Genomic DNA, 15,581 nt, shown 5'->3' with positions numbered 1-15,581 from the left:
GGGCTCTCTACAGGTAGCTGTGAATGAACTGAGAAGACTTTTCTAGGAGACAGGCAAAGCTTATGCAATACCACTCTAGTCACACATCACATACACACATGAAAGAACCACACAGTGTTACAAAAATAAAGGTACTTTATTATGGTAGCACAAATAATAAAATACTGTATAGGCAATACCCCAACTGGAGTAAAGTAAACATACTATTATATACACACTAGTAATCAAGAAAAAGCATAGAAAGCAATAGGCATTGGTAAAAGCAATACAAAATAGTGAGGGGAGGACAAAACCACATACAAAAAAAGTAAAATGTGAAAGGAAGTCCCCCCTCCTAAGGAAGTGGAACCAGTAGAGGGGGGCTGGATTGACTAGGAACCCAAGACGTAAGTACCAGGGTGCCCCCCAGTGACCAGGAGGGAAGAGGTAAGTACCTGTTTTTTTCCCAAAACCAACAGAAGGACTTTGGAAAAGGACTGTGCAAGACCCAGACAAGACTGGAAGAAACCAAAGGTGGATCCTGACAGAAGTGGACCTGCGAAAGAAAGGGACCGGGTTCAGTTCGAGTTGCAGTGTCCGGCTGTGGCAGGAGCCACTACCCACCCATCAGTGGATGGAGGACCAGGTCGATGGCGGATGAAGAAAGTCAGAAATGCAGCACAGGAGCAGAAGAGGAGTTCCAGAAGTAATGCATGTGATATCCCAGGTTGGTCGTCATGATGCAGTCAGTCAGTGGTGCTGGAAAACCATCAGCAAGCCTTGGCAAATGCAAGAGTTGGAGAAGAGGGTTTTTCAAGCCTCAGGAGGGCCAGCTAGGCACAGGGAACTCGACCCAAGGCGGGGGGGAGTCCAAGGTGACTCTCACTAGCTGGGAGAGATACAAGAAGAGGAGGCAGCCCTCACAGGTGGCCCACGGGCAGCAGGCACAGGAGTTGCAATGAGGCCCACTCAGCACACGTGAAGAGGAGTCCCACGTCACTGGAGCAGCAGACAGGAGACTGGGCTTTGCAGGAAGGAGGAACAAACAAGCCTTGATAGCTGCAAGATTTGCAGTTCACAGGGGTACTGTCTTGCAAGGAGAGAAAAAGGCTTACCGTCTCCAAAGTTGGATAGCTGGGAGATAGGACCAAGGGAACCACTCCAGGCCACCACCTGCGATACAGGATCCATGCAATTCTGAAAGAGAGAGGATCCTCACAGCTGGTCGTCACTGCAGTTGCTACCTGTGAATGCAGGGGAGTGACTCTTTCACTCCAAGGGAGATTCCTTGTTACTTCTTGTGCAGACTGAAGACTTGCTGCCCTCAGAGGATGACAGCCAGGAAAATGTTGCAGTTGCTGGAAGGAGCCGGAGAAACAATGTTGCAGAGCTGAGTCATTGCTGGAGTTGCAGATTGTCGGTTCCTTGAGGGTCCAGTTGCAGTCCCAGTGGCCAGAAGACGAAGTAACTGGTGCAGCGGAGTCCTGGTGGAATCTTGTGCATTGACTCTGAGGATGCACCCAAGAGAGAGACCCTCAATAGCCAAGGAAGGGGGACTGGTCACCTAGCAGGGTGACCATCTATCAGGAGGGGGCTGTGACATCACCTGCCTGACCTGGCCACTCAGATGCTCCCAGTGACCTCTGTCCACGTTGGAATCAAGATAGGAGAATCAAGTGGTCACCTAGAGGAGCTCTGGGCACCACCCCTGTGGTGGTGATGGACAGGGGAGTGGTAAGTCCCCTTTCCATTGTCCATTTTCATGCCAGAGCAGGGACCCGGGGTACCTGGACTGTTTCAAACCGGTTTATGCAAAGAGGCCACCAAATATGCCCTTCAAAGCATACCAGTGGCTTGGGGAGGCTACCCCTCCCAAGTCATATAACACCTATTTCCAAGGAGGAGGGTGTTACCTCCCTTTCCCAGAGAAAATCCTTTGTTCTGCCTTCCTCTGCCTGAGCTGGTCAAGCAGCAGGAGGGCAGAAACCTCTCTGAGGGGTAGCAGCAGCGCAGGCTGCCTGGAAAACACCAGAAGACTTTTAGGAGCAATGCTTGTGGTCCTCTAAGGAGCTCCCAGAGTGCATGGAATCATACAACCAATACTAGCAACAGTATTGGGGTATGATTCAGACATGTTTGATACCAAACATGCCCAGGTTTGGAGTTACCATTTTGTAGCTGTGTCCAGTACACAGGTAAAATGGCTTCCCAGCACTTACAAAGTCCAGTGTAAAGGAGTTAGAGTTTGTAGGGGCACCTCTGCTCATGCAAGGGTGCCCTCAAACACTGGTACCTGCATCCTGACCTTTGGGTTAGGAGGGCCTGCCATATGGGTGACTTACAGTGACCTTTAGTGAAAGGGTGCATGCACTAGAGATGCCAAAGTTGAGGAGGCTGAACCATTGGAGCCCCACATGCATCAAGAAAGTCATGATATATCTTGACTCAGGGTATAGTGTGAGTTAGTGATACCCTGACTGTAAGTCTAACTTGGAGACACCACTCTGCTTTCCAGTGAGATAATCAGTGGTGGGGGTGAGGTGGTGCTTCCAATTAATTGCAATGTTAAGTAGCCTCATTTCTACACAGATACGGACCTCTCAGGTTGCTTGATTTTTTTCATCACATCGATCGGTGACATCCATGGGGTGTTGCCATTGAACCACCTCTATAATCCCTGTTTCCTTGAGGTGTCCAACTCGTTCTCCGCTTCGGAATGCGATCCACCAGTGTGGTATGGCCACCGACTATATGGATTTGTTGATGTGTAGTCGGACAACCGTGTCCTTCATGCACCCTTTGCACATGCACACGCAGGAGTCTTTGTGTGAGATCTGGGTCTTGAAGCTGCCAAGCAAGCATGAGCAATGGTTGATCTTCTCTGTATGCAAAAATTGGCATGAGCCCATGGGGGCCACTTGGGCATGGTTCTGTCTGTACAGGTCTGCTTCCATTATGTTGATAGTCACCAGTATCTATGGTTGCTGTGACTGTGTAAGTTCCTACTAGTAAGCGACATTGGGCAGAGCTCATCGAGCCGCGGCATGGTTGCTAATGGTGAACACTGAGTGTAGTATGTGTTCCATGACATTGTTCATGTCTTCCTCTTCAGCCTTTTGTTCCCCCACCACCTTTGCAGCTTCTAATGCTTTTCCCCCTTTTTGATGACCTGCACGCTTTCACAAGGTGATTGTACTTTCCACAAGCTGTGAATTTCCGGGCAGTCCGTTGGCCTGTGGGAATGATCTCCACAGTATCCACTCATTCTTCCTGTCTCGAGTGTGAGTTTGGGTTTTTCCGATGTCATCTGCTGTTGGATCGCATTGACGGGCTTGGGCTTGATTGTCCACTGTAGTGCTGCCTCCATATACAAGGCTCTTGCCTTTGACAATTCTTGTGACCTTCCCATGGAAAGGATGGCTTGTAGGGATTGTCTGTACTCTTGGAGAAAGCTCTCTCTGAGCTTTGTCAAAGCACACACTTGTACGATCGGCCCTTGTATCTCCTTTTTTTCATTGATGAACCCGCAGGTGCTGGTCAACTCTTTCAGCCTGCCATAGAAGCTGTCCAGTGACTCCCCTGCTTCTTGCCAAGCCTGCCAGAATATGAATCGCTTATAGTCCTGATTGACCATGGGTTCAAAGTTGGCGTTGAGGGCCGCAACTAGGGTGCTGTGCGTTTTTGGTGTCACCTCATTGATCAATTTATAGATCTTGTGATTCCTTTTCGTCCTAGATGCAGCAGGAGAACTGTATTCTTCTCTGCTATGACCTTTGCAGCTTCAAAGTACAACTCCAGGTTCTCAACCCAGTCCCTCCACTTGAGAACTTAGAAGTGGACGGGCCACCTCAATGATGAATGGCTCAATAGCCAGTACGCTCCAGAGGATGCTGGATATCCCCTTGAGTGAAGATGTAGGTAGGATATTGTGCCAAACTGTCTGCTAGTTTCTCAACTGACCATTGTGCAGTGTTCATTACCCTCCAGCCTGCTAGGAACGTGGATCTGCTTGGCTCACCCAGGATTACTATATCAGGCAGTAGTTGCAGCACAAGCACTGCACACACACACATGGCCGGTCAGCCACTGCACCAGTGGCTGGGAGGGCGAGACTAGCACAAGCACTGCTGGCAGTTTGCAACCACAGTGAAGGAACTTAACCAGGGTCTGGGTAGCATCTGCACGATGGGTGGGTGCCGCCCCCCAACACCCATCTCCAAATTTGGATTCGTTCAACAGGACGCGCTGCATGTGGCCTTCTGCCAAAGAAAATACACTGGGAGATCGGATAATCACAGGTAGTGCCGATGCCGGCCACACCCTCCACATTTATTTTCCTGCTACCACCATCCGCTGGCTAAACCATAACCTGACTGGGGATGGGGCTTACTGAACGGATTGGCCATCTCCATGGTATCGCGCTCCCACGGGTGTCCTCCCAGATTGGGAACACCACTGTACCCCCAGTGCGGCTTGCAACAAAGCTCTCAGTGAGTGTTCTTTGGTTGGCCCTCTCCCATCCACTATGACATGCGGTTCCAGCAGGATCGAATCTGATGCAGGTAGTCAAGTCTGCTGGCAAAAAGAGTGGTTAGCAATTGCAACATACTGTAAATAGGCAATAGTAGCTTGCAACAGTTCACCTACCTCGCAGCCCAGACATGGAACACGCTACCTGTCAAACTCAGGCAGACAGCATCACTCAAGCAGTTCAGGAAGGAACTCAAGACCTGGCTCTTCAATTGAGAAGCACGCCCACAAACAGCGCCTTGAGGCCCTCCGGGTGATTAGCCGTGCTTTAGAAATGATTGATTGATTGACCTATTGTCAAACAACATCTGGAGAGAGAATCTAAGGACCTGAGGAATCTACCAGAACAATGAGAGCCACCAGACAGAAACTAAAATCAAGAACTCAGGCAAAAGTAGCAACTGCTGCAGGCGAGTCGGAGGCCCCACTGGAACTTGACATAGGCCTGAAGCAAGTAAAGTTATGCAAGCTACATTGCAATCAGCAAGTTCATACTTGCGACGATGCCCATGATGAGAAAGAAGTATTAATAGGGGAGAAAATGCTTGAAGGTAAGGAAAAATCTCATGGTAAGAAGGCTACAATGACTCCTTGTAACACAAAGTCCAGTAAATCTACATGTGCTCAAAAACTGTTGTTCAGAAAGATGAATTATTATATCTTCAGTGGTCACAAGAGCCTGAGTGCCCTGCTTGCTGTTCCAGAATAATGTCAGTGCCATCAACAACATACCGTATCCGATTCTATTGACCAGGAAAAACTACTCTTTGAGCTTAACTCAAGTGTCGAATCAACCCTGCAGGCAATAGAAGTGGCACCAGAAGTGAAAATAAACCCTAGAGCAGATACTAAGCACTGCACCCATCAGACAGCAGGGGGACATTGTGAATTAGTACAGTACTACTACTAAAGACTACAAAATGCAATTCACAAATCTGCAAGTATAAATATCTACTTCCAACTTGCCTAGCTTTTCTGTAGGGAGATAGTCGCGCATGTTGCTTTAGAGCTTTGTAGTAACTGATGGAGGGACCAGGGGAGTGGCTTGAAAAAGGGACATACTGACTGCTAAATCGGGAGTGGCTTAGGGAGGGTTAAAGAGGCCTCTGAGGGAGGAGTTTAGGGAGGGACATGCACTCAATTACAAAGAGTAATCCCCTTTGTGTTCACAAACCGTACTTTTAAAGTTATCAGCCTCTAAAGGTAGACCATTTACCTTTGTGTACTGCACCTGTTTCCTTTATAAAAGGTTTGAAAAAGAGTGTGTCTGTCACATATTTGATGCTAGTGATTTTATAGAAACTATTTAAGATAGTCGAAGTTTGTGCAAAATAGCCTGCAGATAGGCTGCAAATATATATATATATATTTAAATGTCACTGCTCTGAAGAAAAGTATTAACAAAATATGTCCCAGATTTAAGAGAGCCTAGGGCCATTCTAATGCCACATTAGCGTAATTTCTTTACGCTAATGTGGCGTTGGAAGGCCAAAAGCTCCACACCATATTTACAAAGGGACACAATGCTTAAGCTACACTATGCCTGTGCCGAAAGAGATTTCTTTGCATCATTTTTTTCAGCATTTGTTAAAGGGAGGCTCCCATTGTTTTCAGTGAGCCTCCGGGTGCTTTGCAGGATTAGCATCAACATTTTTTACGCTAATCCTACAAAGTGCCGGACTGGCATAAAAAAATTATGATGCTAGTACCCCTGACTACCACCATGGTACCCCGTATTTTCAATACAGTGCACACATGGTGGCGTTAGGGGGACACTAAGCGGTGTAAGAAAAGTGACCCTGCACTATAAGTGCAGCTCCACTTTTCATAAATTTGCCGCTATATATTTTTTTAAATGCTCAGGGATCCAGCACCTCTTTGGGTCTCTTCAGGGCTTACAGTTTAAATGAGGATTGCCCTGACTGGCTGCGGTTGTACGCTGCATCATGTCAGAATCATTGGGTTTATGCCTGTCTTATCTTGTATCCTGTTCAACTAATGGGACATTACATGTACAAGAATGGCATTCTTTTAGAATGAACACACCTTCTTCCTAGCAAAGGTGAGTCTAACATAGCGGTTGAGATTTAGAAAGCTGCAGCCCTACCTCCCTGCACCTACAAGATTGCCCATTAAATACCTGTCCCTGATGAGTTCTCTTCAGCAGGAGAGCACGTTTTGGCTTTGATATGCCAACATCTTTGTTTGTTTAGAATACCTGCTGGTTTATGGAGAGTCAAACCTGCTTTGTCAGCTCCTAGATGGTTACCGTTCAAAAGTTGGCAGGACCTCTTCAGTGCATTATAATTACAATGGGAAAACCGTCACACAGCTCAGGCATGACATTACGCTGGCCCTCATAAAAGCTCTGATTGCTCTTTTGCTTTAACCTTACTCTGATGGATGGTTAGGTAAAGTTCCTGTTGGAGTGATATGTGAAGCCTGTAGATCATGAGATTGAAGCCCCAAAGATTCAGTCACAACCTTTTATCTTTCTATGCTTGAAAACTAGTACCTTTGCGGTGGGCAATTAACAAGGGCCTATTAAAGTTCAAATCAGCCACAGATTCCTTCAAAAGAAATGTGATCTTCATACTGCTAACTAGACAACACTGGTTGCCTAGTACCACTCACCGTAGCTCCCTAGATTATGCCAGGAGAGATTTATGACCCTAGTTTCTCTGCAGTGTCCTATGCACTAACAAATTCTTTCTTTAAATCTCTTCTGGACAAGTCTGATTTTCCCGAGGTCAGGAGTAATCTAGTGGCACACAGAATTTTAAGGGTATTCAAAATGTGCAAACTTTATGCAAACTTTATGCTCTTCTCATTATTCAAAGCTTCCCAGTTTCTTCAAGCAAATTATCTACTATTTTTTATGCGAGTGGCTTAATCAGACACATGATTTTGCAAAGTTTTTGAGACGCATACAATTTAAAAAGCAAATCAAAGAAGACTGATTTTCAGGTGTAACCCTTTACAACTTTATATACTCTTTTTCAAAGAATCTCTATCTTTTTCACTTTATCACAATCTGCTTTTCCACTTTTACAGAATCAATCACCTCACAGTCCCTCTCCCCTTAGCATGGTTCATGTTTAATTTGTGAGATTTACCTACATATCCACATTTCCATTCTTCTCCTTACCATATTGCTACGTGTTTTGAACAGTCCACAAATTCATTACGATTGACCAATAATAAATAGTAGCAAATACCATGACAGTCTGTGATCTTTGGAGAAAAAGAGATCAGTTGTACTTTTGCATGGGTAAGGTCCTCACCTCTATTGTCTCTCTTCAGCTGCTGGTCGTACATTGGGAAAACTGGCGGAGCTCAGTATGTCTCGTTGGATAAAGCGCAATGCATGTCGAAAGGCATCATACAGCACGAGATTGAGCACTCCTTGGGATTCTACCACGAGCATACAAGAAGTGACCGTGACCAATATGTGGACATCCTGTGGAATAACATAGCTAAAGGTATGGATTTCATCTATTGTCCTGTTCTGCAACATTGCAGGGAATGTTTGAGTTACACAGAGGATTCTTTGCTTGACAAAACATGAAGGGGGTCCTGGAAGAAGAAAAGGTTTTACAGCATATATCATTTGATGTGTTTTGTTTACCATGTGTTGCAGGGTAATTCAAAAACGTAAAAAACTGAAAAAAGCAGACTTCTCTTTGGCAACGGAGAGACAGCTCTTTACTGTCGTGACAGGGAGAGTGGCAAGTCCACACGTAGGCAGGCAGCCAGTCTCAATCTGCTGTTGCACATACAGCTTCTCATATACAAAATCACACCATGCTTTATTACATAACAGCAAACAATGAATCACAACATAGTTATACATTAGTTGTGAAAAACATCATGCCAACTAACCTATGACCCTAACCTTTAACCTAAATTACTATACATCCATTATTGCAGAACAGCAAATAACAATTGCCTTGTCAGCTGCAGGTTAAAAACAGAAAAACTCCAGAACACCTGTGACCTCGTAACCCCAAACTCTGACCTAATCCTCTACACATTCTTCATTGTAGCTTTCACAGTGCTTGGCAAACTAACCATCCTTTGTTCTTGAATGCATGCATATTTGCGGTAAACATAGTTTTAATGGCATGTGTGCTTTATCATTATAAACCTAAGTCCTCTGTGTAGTCTGAAATTATTAGATTTTCTGCACCCATTGTCTTATCAAGTTGAAATCTATATGAAAACACAAGGCACATGCCATTGAGCCTGTGTGCTGAAGTCATAAGTTCTTCATGCTTACCAAACACAAGTTGGCCTTTAGCTGCAAACCTTTCAAGTTACTTATTCCATTATGTCCTCAAGTCAACTCTTCATCTTATTCCTGTCAGTATTAGATTTGGGACTGCAATTTTCTTCTACTGCATATATCTGTATACCGCTTTCTGCTGGTGTCATTTGTTGTGTTATATTTTTTTACATTCATATTCCACATTTTCTGTAACACATGCTACACAAAACAGCTAACTCTTCCTGTGTAGTTTCTGTGAAAAAGTCAAGGATATGTATGACAGCTTTGGATGTCATTGGCTGCATTTCAATACAAAGGCTTTATTTATTTTATTGAAAATAACATGAACACTTCAAAACCCATGTGCAACCTCTGAAAATAAATATTACAATAGAAGGAACACAAAAAATAAATCAGGAACAGAAGTAACAAAAATCTACTTCTACGACTTGGAGTAGATGTTGATAGTGGAAGTTGAGGTTAATAGTTATGATGTTGTGATAGGATCTGTATAGTATGTGCAGCTGCACTTGACAAAATCTCATGTGAATTGCCACTTCTCGTTGCGCCGGTCAAAATGGGGTGAGCAACATCTGATACATGTATAAAGGGATGTTAACAGTGGGGTGCTTTTTTCACCAATTGAAGAGTGCCTGGCAGTGGGACCCTGTTAGGGGGATATCCAAGTCTGTCTGGTCAGAGCTAAGGGCAGGCAACACTAGATTCCTCCAAGTTGGCTGTGCTGAATATTTGGATGGGGGGGAGGGGGAGGACTCACTGAAATATCCAAGACTGCTAATCACCCTCAGACTAATGCACGCCAGATGAAATTTCTGTCATTGGGGGCTCCTGATTAACTACAAAGGAAGAAATGGAAAAGAGACATGGATTGATACACAATGGCCAAGAGGACCTTATTTGAAGAATGGGGCTTTCCCACTAAATAGACCTAAATATGGGCATGTTGGCAAGCCCATAGGACAGAATGAGACATTGTCACACAGAGCGTGGACTTTAAGGCCCATATTTATACTTTTTTTGCGCCACATTTGTGTCATTTTTTGATGCAAAAGCAGCCCAAACTTACAAAATACAGTTATATTTTATAAGTTTGCGCCACTTTTGTATAAAAAAAGTGACACATGCGGCGCAAAAAAAGTATAAATATGGGCCTAAGTGGTTGCAGGGAATGAGTGGTGTGCCTTGGAGACTACAGCCAGGGAGACTAAGGAAACATCAGTTAAAGTGGGTAATATTTGCTGTTGTCTGGACTTAATGGTGTATAAAAATGCAAATATGGCTCTTATGTTAACAATAAAATTAGTACAATGTTTAAAAAAAAAATATATTATGATGGTGGGGTTGGTCCAGAAAAGTTTCTGGAGGGTAGGAAGATGATGCTTGACAATCGAGGTGGATTGGCTGTATGTCTAGATCTGAGATATTTGTGGTAGCCACCAGCACAAGAAGAGTGTTCTTATGGGACAGCATAAACAAATTGCCTTTAAGCTTGAAGTAATCAAAAAAGATTTTTGAAATCCAGAGACAGGCAGTCATGACACGTTTGAGTATTTCAACAGATCATAGACAGAATGCTGAACACTACCACTATTCACCACCGGTCAAAGATATGGACCTTAATCCATCGTTTTTTTTTTACTCACAAAGCCATTCCAGTTTGGACTCAGCCATATGCAAATCAGTCTTGACCCTGCTTCCATGGAAACAGTCCAGCCCAAACTGCCTAGCAAGGTCCTCCCTGGACCAGAAGCAAGCAAGCAAGCATCCTTGGAGCGGTTTAGGGTATCACCCCTCATCAGTCAGACTAGCTTGAATCTGGTGGCATAGCGAGTACGGACCCATGTCTGGGCATACCCTTCCCACTTCCAGGAATGCTGAAAAGAATCTGTGGACAGTAGGGACTGAGAGACTAGGCGGTTGGTACACCACCTGCCAATGTAGCACCCAGAGACACTAGTTTTGAGTATTTGCAGAGTGTAGTCATTTTTACATATATGAGATTAAGGGCTAGATGTATAAAGCTTTTTTCTTGTCGCAAACGGCCCGGTTCTCAGAATCGGTCCTTTTGCGACAAGAATAAAGCATTTTGCAATGCACAGACCCAATTTTGCGATTCGGTAATCTGTTTAATGAATCGCAAAAAGGGTTTGCGAGTCACAATTAGGAAGGGACTAATTGTGTTTCGCATTACAATGTATGATTGTTTTGTGACCGTGAATGCGGTCACAAAACATTCTCTTTTAGCACCAATTTCAAATTGGTGCTAACCCATACACAAACGGGAAGGGGTCACTAGGAGTCCTACCTTCAGAGTCAGTTGTGGAAAGGGCTGTACTCTGTCATGTTTGCAGAGCTACAGTAGGATTCTCCCTGCACATCAGAGAGCAAAAGCCTTAACCCTCTGGGTTGAGGCCCAATTGCTGCTACTTGCCCTGTGGACTACCGAACAGGGTCTAACATTAATATATTTTTTACAATATTTTTTATCACTATTTTTTATGGTTGATATTGAATTCCAAAACTACTCACAAATGACAAGATGTTAAGAGGAAGGAAATAATTTGGTGCACCAAGGGTGGATAGCTGGCTCTAATTCCCCTGATTTTAAACCCAGACAGGTCTAGCAAATTTTAAAAATAGTGGAACTCATGAGCCACCCAAAACTCCATAGTATCTTCAGTAGGTGCACAAGCTAAATATTTAAACAGAACCCTACTTTACTCTACTTGCACCCTCCAGACCAACAAAAAGCAAGAGCAAGGATGAGGCTACTTATCTGTGTGTGCACAATGACACCTCAAATGAATTTACTGCATGTTGCTTGCATTCTATGACGTTTGGTAGAGGTGCTTGTTTACAAGACATGTATTTTGGATTGAGGCAGGTGGAGCTTGTCCAGACACGTGTAAAATATGTTCATAAATACAAACTGAAACTTGATCAAGTCCTCTAGCAGAAGAAGGCTCCAGCAACTGATGAACCATTGCAGGAAACTTCAAAAGTGAAAAGATTGGATCACAATATTTTACTATTCTTGCCACACACTCACTACCTCATGTGGTTTAATGTATACATGGATGCGTAGTGAGAGACAGTCTGGACAACTGATTAGGGGCTACAGTACAAAAATCACAAGCAAATCTGACTTCATCAGTCTGCAACCCGACTGGACTCCAATTACAATGCAGAACTGAAGAATCCAAGACACCGCATCATGTATCTCAGCGGAGGACCCACTACAAGAAGATCCTGGAATCCGTATTCACACAGAATGGCACCATTGCTAGGTATAAGAGAAACGGTGGCTTGAGTAAGATGCCTCATAGAGTAACAAAGTCTGTTGTTTTCTCTTCTCCATGACTAAACAATTCATCCAATTTTTTAACACCAATTATAGCACACAAACAACTGCTTCCATATAAATTTTCAGTAACAAGCAGGTATGCCATAGTGTATGTCACTGAGGTGTTTAATAGTTTTCCAAAGACTGTCACAATTCTTCTTTGTTAGCTTTCATCCCTATGAGACCCTTAAACAGTAGAAGGGGTAGGAAAATGTTGACTCGAATAGTCGTGAACTTGGGACAGAACGACACAGACTTATCCTCAGGATCACAACCAGGTGGAATTTCAAAACATATTCCCTTCTGCTTTTTGTATCTGACCATGACATTCCACTCTCCAGCATATGGCCCACCTTGCTCCACAGTACCTTCAAGTGCATTGTGGTACATGTAGTCTCTCATGTTGGCAAATGTTGTGCTGATCATATCCCGATGGTTGTATTCAGTTTAGTATCATGTTTCTTGACTCCTAGAATACACAATCATTTAGACTTGCTTCTTTGACTCTTAACCCCATTCTGAACTCTGTTATTGGTTTCCTATTCTTGTATCTCCGGACTAACATAGTCCTCCCTTTTCCTGCTTCCTTTGTAACCTTCCCTTCTTTGGCAGTTGCCTGGTTCTCTGCATCTGTATGATGACTCACATCAGCACCAGTAGTCCTCCTGTGCCTCCAGCTGTTCCAGTTATTTCTGCCCTAGAAGCTCAGTGTGCAGTAACAGTCGTTGTTGCTGAGGCCCCACTTTTTCTTTTTTTGTCTTGCTACTTTGATTCTAGTCTTGGTCCTTGTTTCTGTATACCTTAGTTTTCCTTGGTTTCTTGCTTCCTCCCCTGGTCCCTTTCCTTGTTGTTGTTGTCTCTCTTTCCTGCCTTTTATCTATGGTTCTAGATATGTCTGTACCCCCCCAGCCCTTGTTGGTGTACAGATTCTTAGTCGTGGATTCTTGTGCCATACCATGTGTCCTTTGGTGCAGCCCTTCCCCGTTAGTTTAGAGCTTCCTTTTCTCTGTTTCCTGTTTCTGCACAGTATGAATTCAGTCATATCCATGGTCTGAGAATCAAGTTTTTTCCTCTAAGCTCAGGTCCTTTCTTCAGTGTTCATTGCCCTATTCCCTTTTTGTTCTGTCTTCTGATTGAATTGGTATAGTGATTATTATCACAAAAGATGCCAGTGACATTCCAAGGACTCACCCAGCACTCTTCTTTCGTAGGAGCTGCTTAGTTTGTTCTCAGAGAGTAACTGCACGTTGCCCTTTGTACGATCTTTATCCTTTCACAGGGAAAGATAATTTCCCAGGGAGCATACACAATATTATTTATAATAGTTTGTCTATTGTGCCTCTGTTGGTACTGTCACCTGGCCTTCTCATTGGTTATTTTTCAGTTTATATCTTGTCTGTTTAGTTTTGTCTTAACAGTCATTATGTTGCTGAGCTCCATTGTCATGATCCCAGCCTATTCCAGTCCACAAATTCCGTCTTGTCCTCTGCCTTTCCTACTTTCACACATCTGTCTTGTATATTGTGAGAAACTGGGCGGTTGGTTGACTGGAGTGTGAGCCCTGGCCAAGCAACAATCACAATTCCTTCTAGGGTGAACCACAAAAAATCACTAATTAAAACTTGGGCTTAACCCTGGAAATCCTGGCACAAAAAGCAGTCAGGCTAAACTTAGAAGCAATGTGTAAAGTATTTATGCAGTACACAAACAGCAACACAGTGAAAAGACGGTACAAAAAAAATCCCAAACCAATTTAGAAAATGAAATAATTTTTTTATAAATTATTAGACACCAACACCATCAAAATTCATAGGTAGAACCAGAGGTCTGAAGTTTAAGGTTCATAATAGCAAGTCCCCAGTTTTGGAAAATGTCCACCTGGGCATCTTTAGCACCACAACCAAGGGTCCAGGAAGAGGTGGAGACCTCATGGGGGGTTCAAGACTAACTCAGGCTCGGTATAGGTGCAGGTTTAAGATGGTGGGAGCCTGTTATGTCCCTGTGGCTCAGATCAGGACACCAACTAAACTAGCCCTTGTAGTCACTTCTGAAGTCCTGGGTGCAGGTGGTGACTCAGGGCTCAACAGCAAGACTGGCCTCTGAAAGTTCCACGCAGGCTCCAGGCAGCAAAGCAGTCCTTCCAGGTACAGCAGAAGTCTCACAGAGAGCACAGCAGGTCACTTCAGCAGGTAGTCCCCTGAGAATCCTTCCCGCAGGTCCAATAGTGAACTGAGGAACAGGTCTGAGAGCCCTATTGCTATACTCTGGTGCCCTGCTCGTAGAAGTTGGATAAAATTTCGGGAAAGGTTCTCTGAAGAACCAGGAATTTCCTCTCTCCCTTACCCTGGCTCGTAGTTGGCTGCACTGACAGTACAGGGCGGTTAAGGCTTTTGTGTGGTGGCAGAGCAAGTGAGGCTGTGCTCAGCTTCACCCCATCAAGTGAGTTAATGGCACATAAAGGCCCATTCAGGCTCTGCTAATCTTTCCATTGTTAGATGAATTCACAAAGTCCCAACTGTCAATTACACCCAGTTGTGTGACCTAAGGCAGGTTACAGGCAGAGAATCAAATCAAATCATTAACATTTATAAAGCGCGCTACTCACCCGTGCGGGTCTCAAGGCGCTAGGGGAAAAAGGGGCGTTATCGCTGCTCGAACAGCCAGGTCTTTAGGAGTCTCCGGAAAGCGGAGTGGTCCTGGGTGGTCCTGAGGCTGGTGGGGAGGGAGTTCCAGGTCTTGGCCGCCAGGAAGGAGAAAGATCTCCCACCCGCCGTGGAGCGGGGGATGCGAGGGACAGCAGCGAGTGCGAGGCCAGAGGAGCGGAGGAGGCGGGTGGGGACGTAGAAGCTGATGCGTCTGTTGAGGTATTCCGGGCCCTTGTCGTGGAGGGCTTTGTGTGCGTGGGTGAGAAGTCGGAAGGTGATCCTTTTGCTGACTGGGAGCCAGTGCAGGTGTCTCAGGTGTGCGGAGATGTGGCTGCTGCGGGGTATGTCGAGGATGAGGCGGGCCCAGGCGTTTTGAATGCGTTGCAGGCGATTTTGGAGTTTGGCTGTGGTCCCGGCGTAGAGGGTGTTGCCGTAGTCCAGGCGGCTCGTGACGAGGGCGTGGGTCACGGTTTTTCTGGTGTCGACGGGGATCCAGCGGAAGATCTTGCGGAGCATGCGGAGGGTGAGGAAGCAGGCGGAGGACACGGTGTTGACTTGCTTGGTCATGGTGAGAAGAGGGTCCAAGATGAAGCCGAGGTTGCGGGCGTGGTCTGTGGGGGTTGGTGCGGTGCCGAGGGCTGTGGGCCACCAGGAGTCGTCCCAGGCGGACGGGGTGTTGCCGAGGATGAGGACTTCCGTTTTTTCAGAGTTCAGCTTTAGGCGGCTGAGCCTCATCCAATCTGCGACGTCCTTCATACCCTCTTGTAGGTTGGTCTTGGCGCTGGCGGGGTCCTTG

The 15,581-nt window shown here is 45.2% G+C and overlaps 1 protein-coding gene across 2 annotated transcripts in view; it reads left to right on the top strand.

The window, feature by feature from the left end:
- The window catches only part of LOC138283737 (astacin-like metalloendopeptidase), a 301,255-nt gene that overhangs the window by 140,271 nt on the left and 145,403 nt on the right, over positions 1-15,581 (top strand). For both annotated transcript variants that reach the window (XM_069221780.1, XM_069221781.1), the window contains one exon: positions 7,813-7,991. In XM_069221780.1, coding sequence (XP_069077881.1) covers positions 7,813-7,991 — 179 coding nt within the window. The remainder of the gene's footprint in view (positions 1-7,812; positions 7,992-15,581) is intronic.

This window comes from Pleurodeles waltl, chromosome 3_1, assembly GCF_031143425.1.
Source record: "Pleurodeles waltl isolate 20211129_DDA chromosome 3_1, aPleWal1.hap1.20221129, whole genome shotgun sequence".
NCBI lineage: Eukaryota > Metazoa > Chordata > Amphibia > Caudata > Salamandridae > Pleurodeles > Pleurodeles waltl.
The sequence above is the reverse complement of the archived record's forward strand: the minus strand, read 5'-3'. Positions and strand labels throughout refer to the sequence as shown.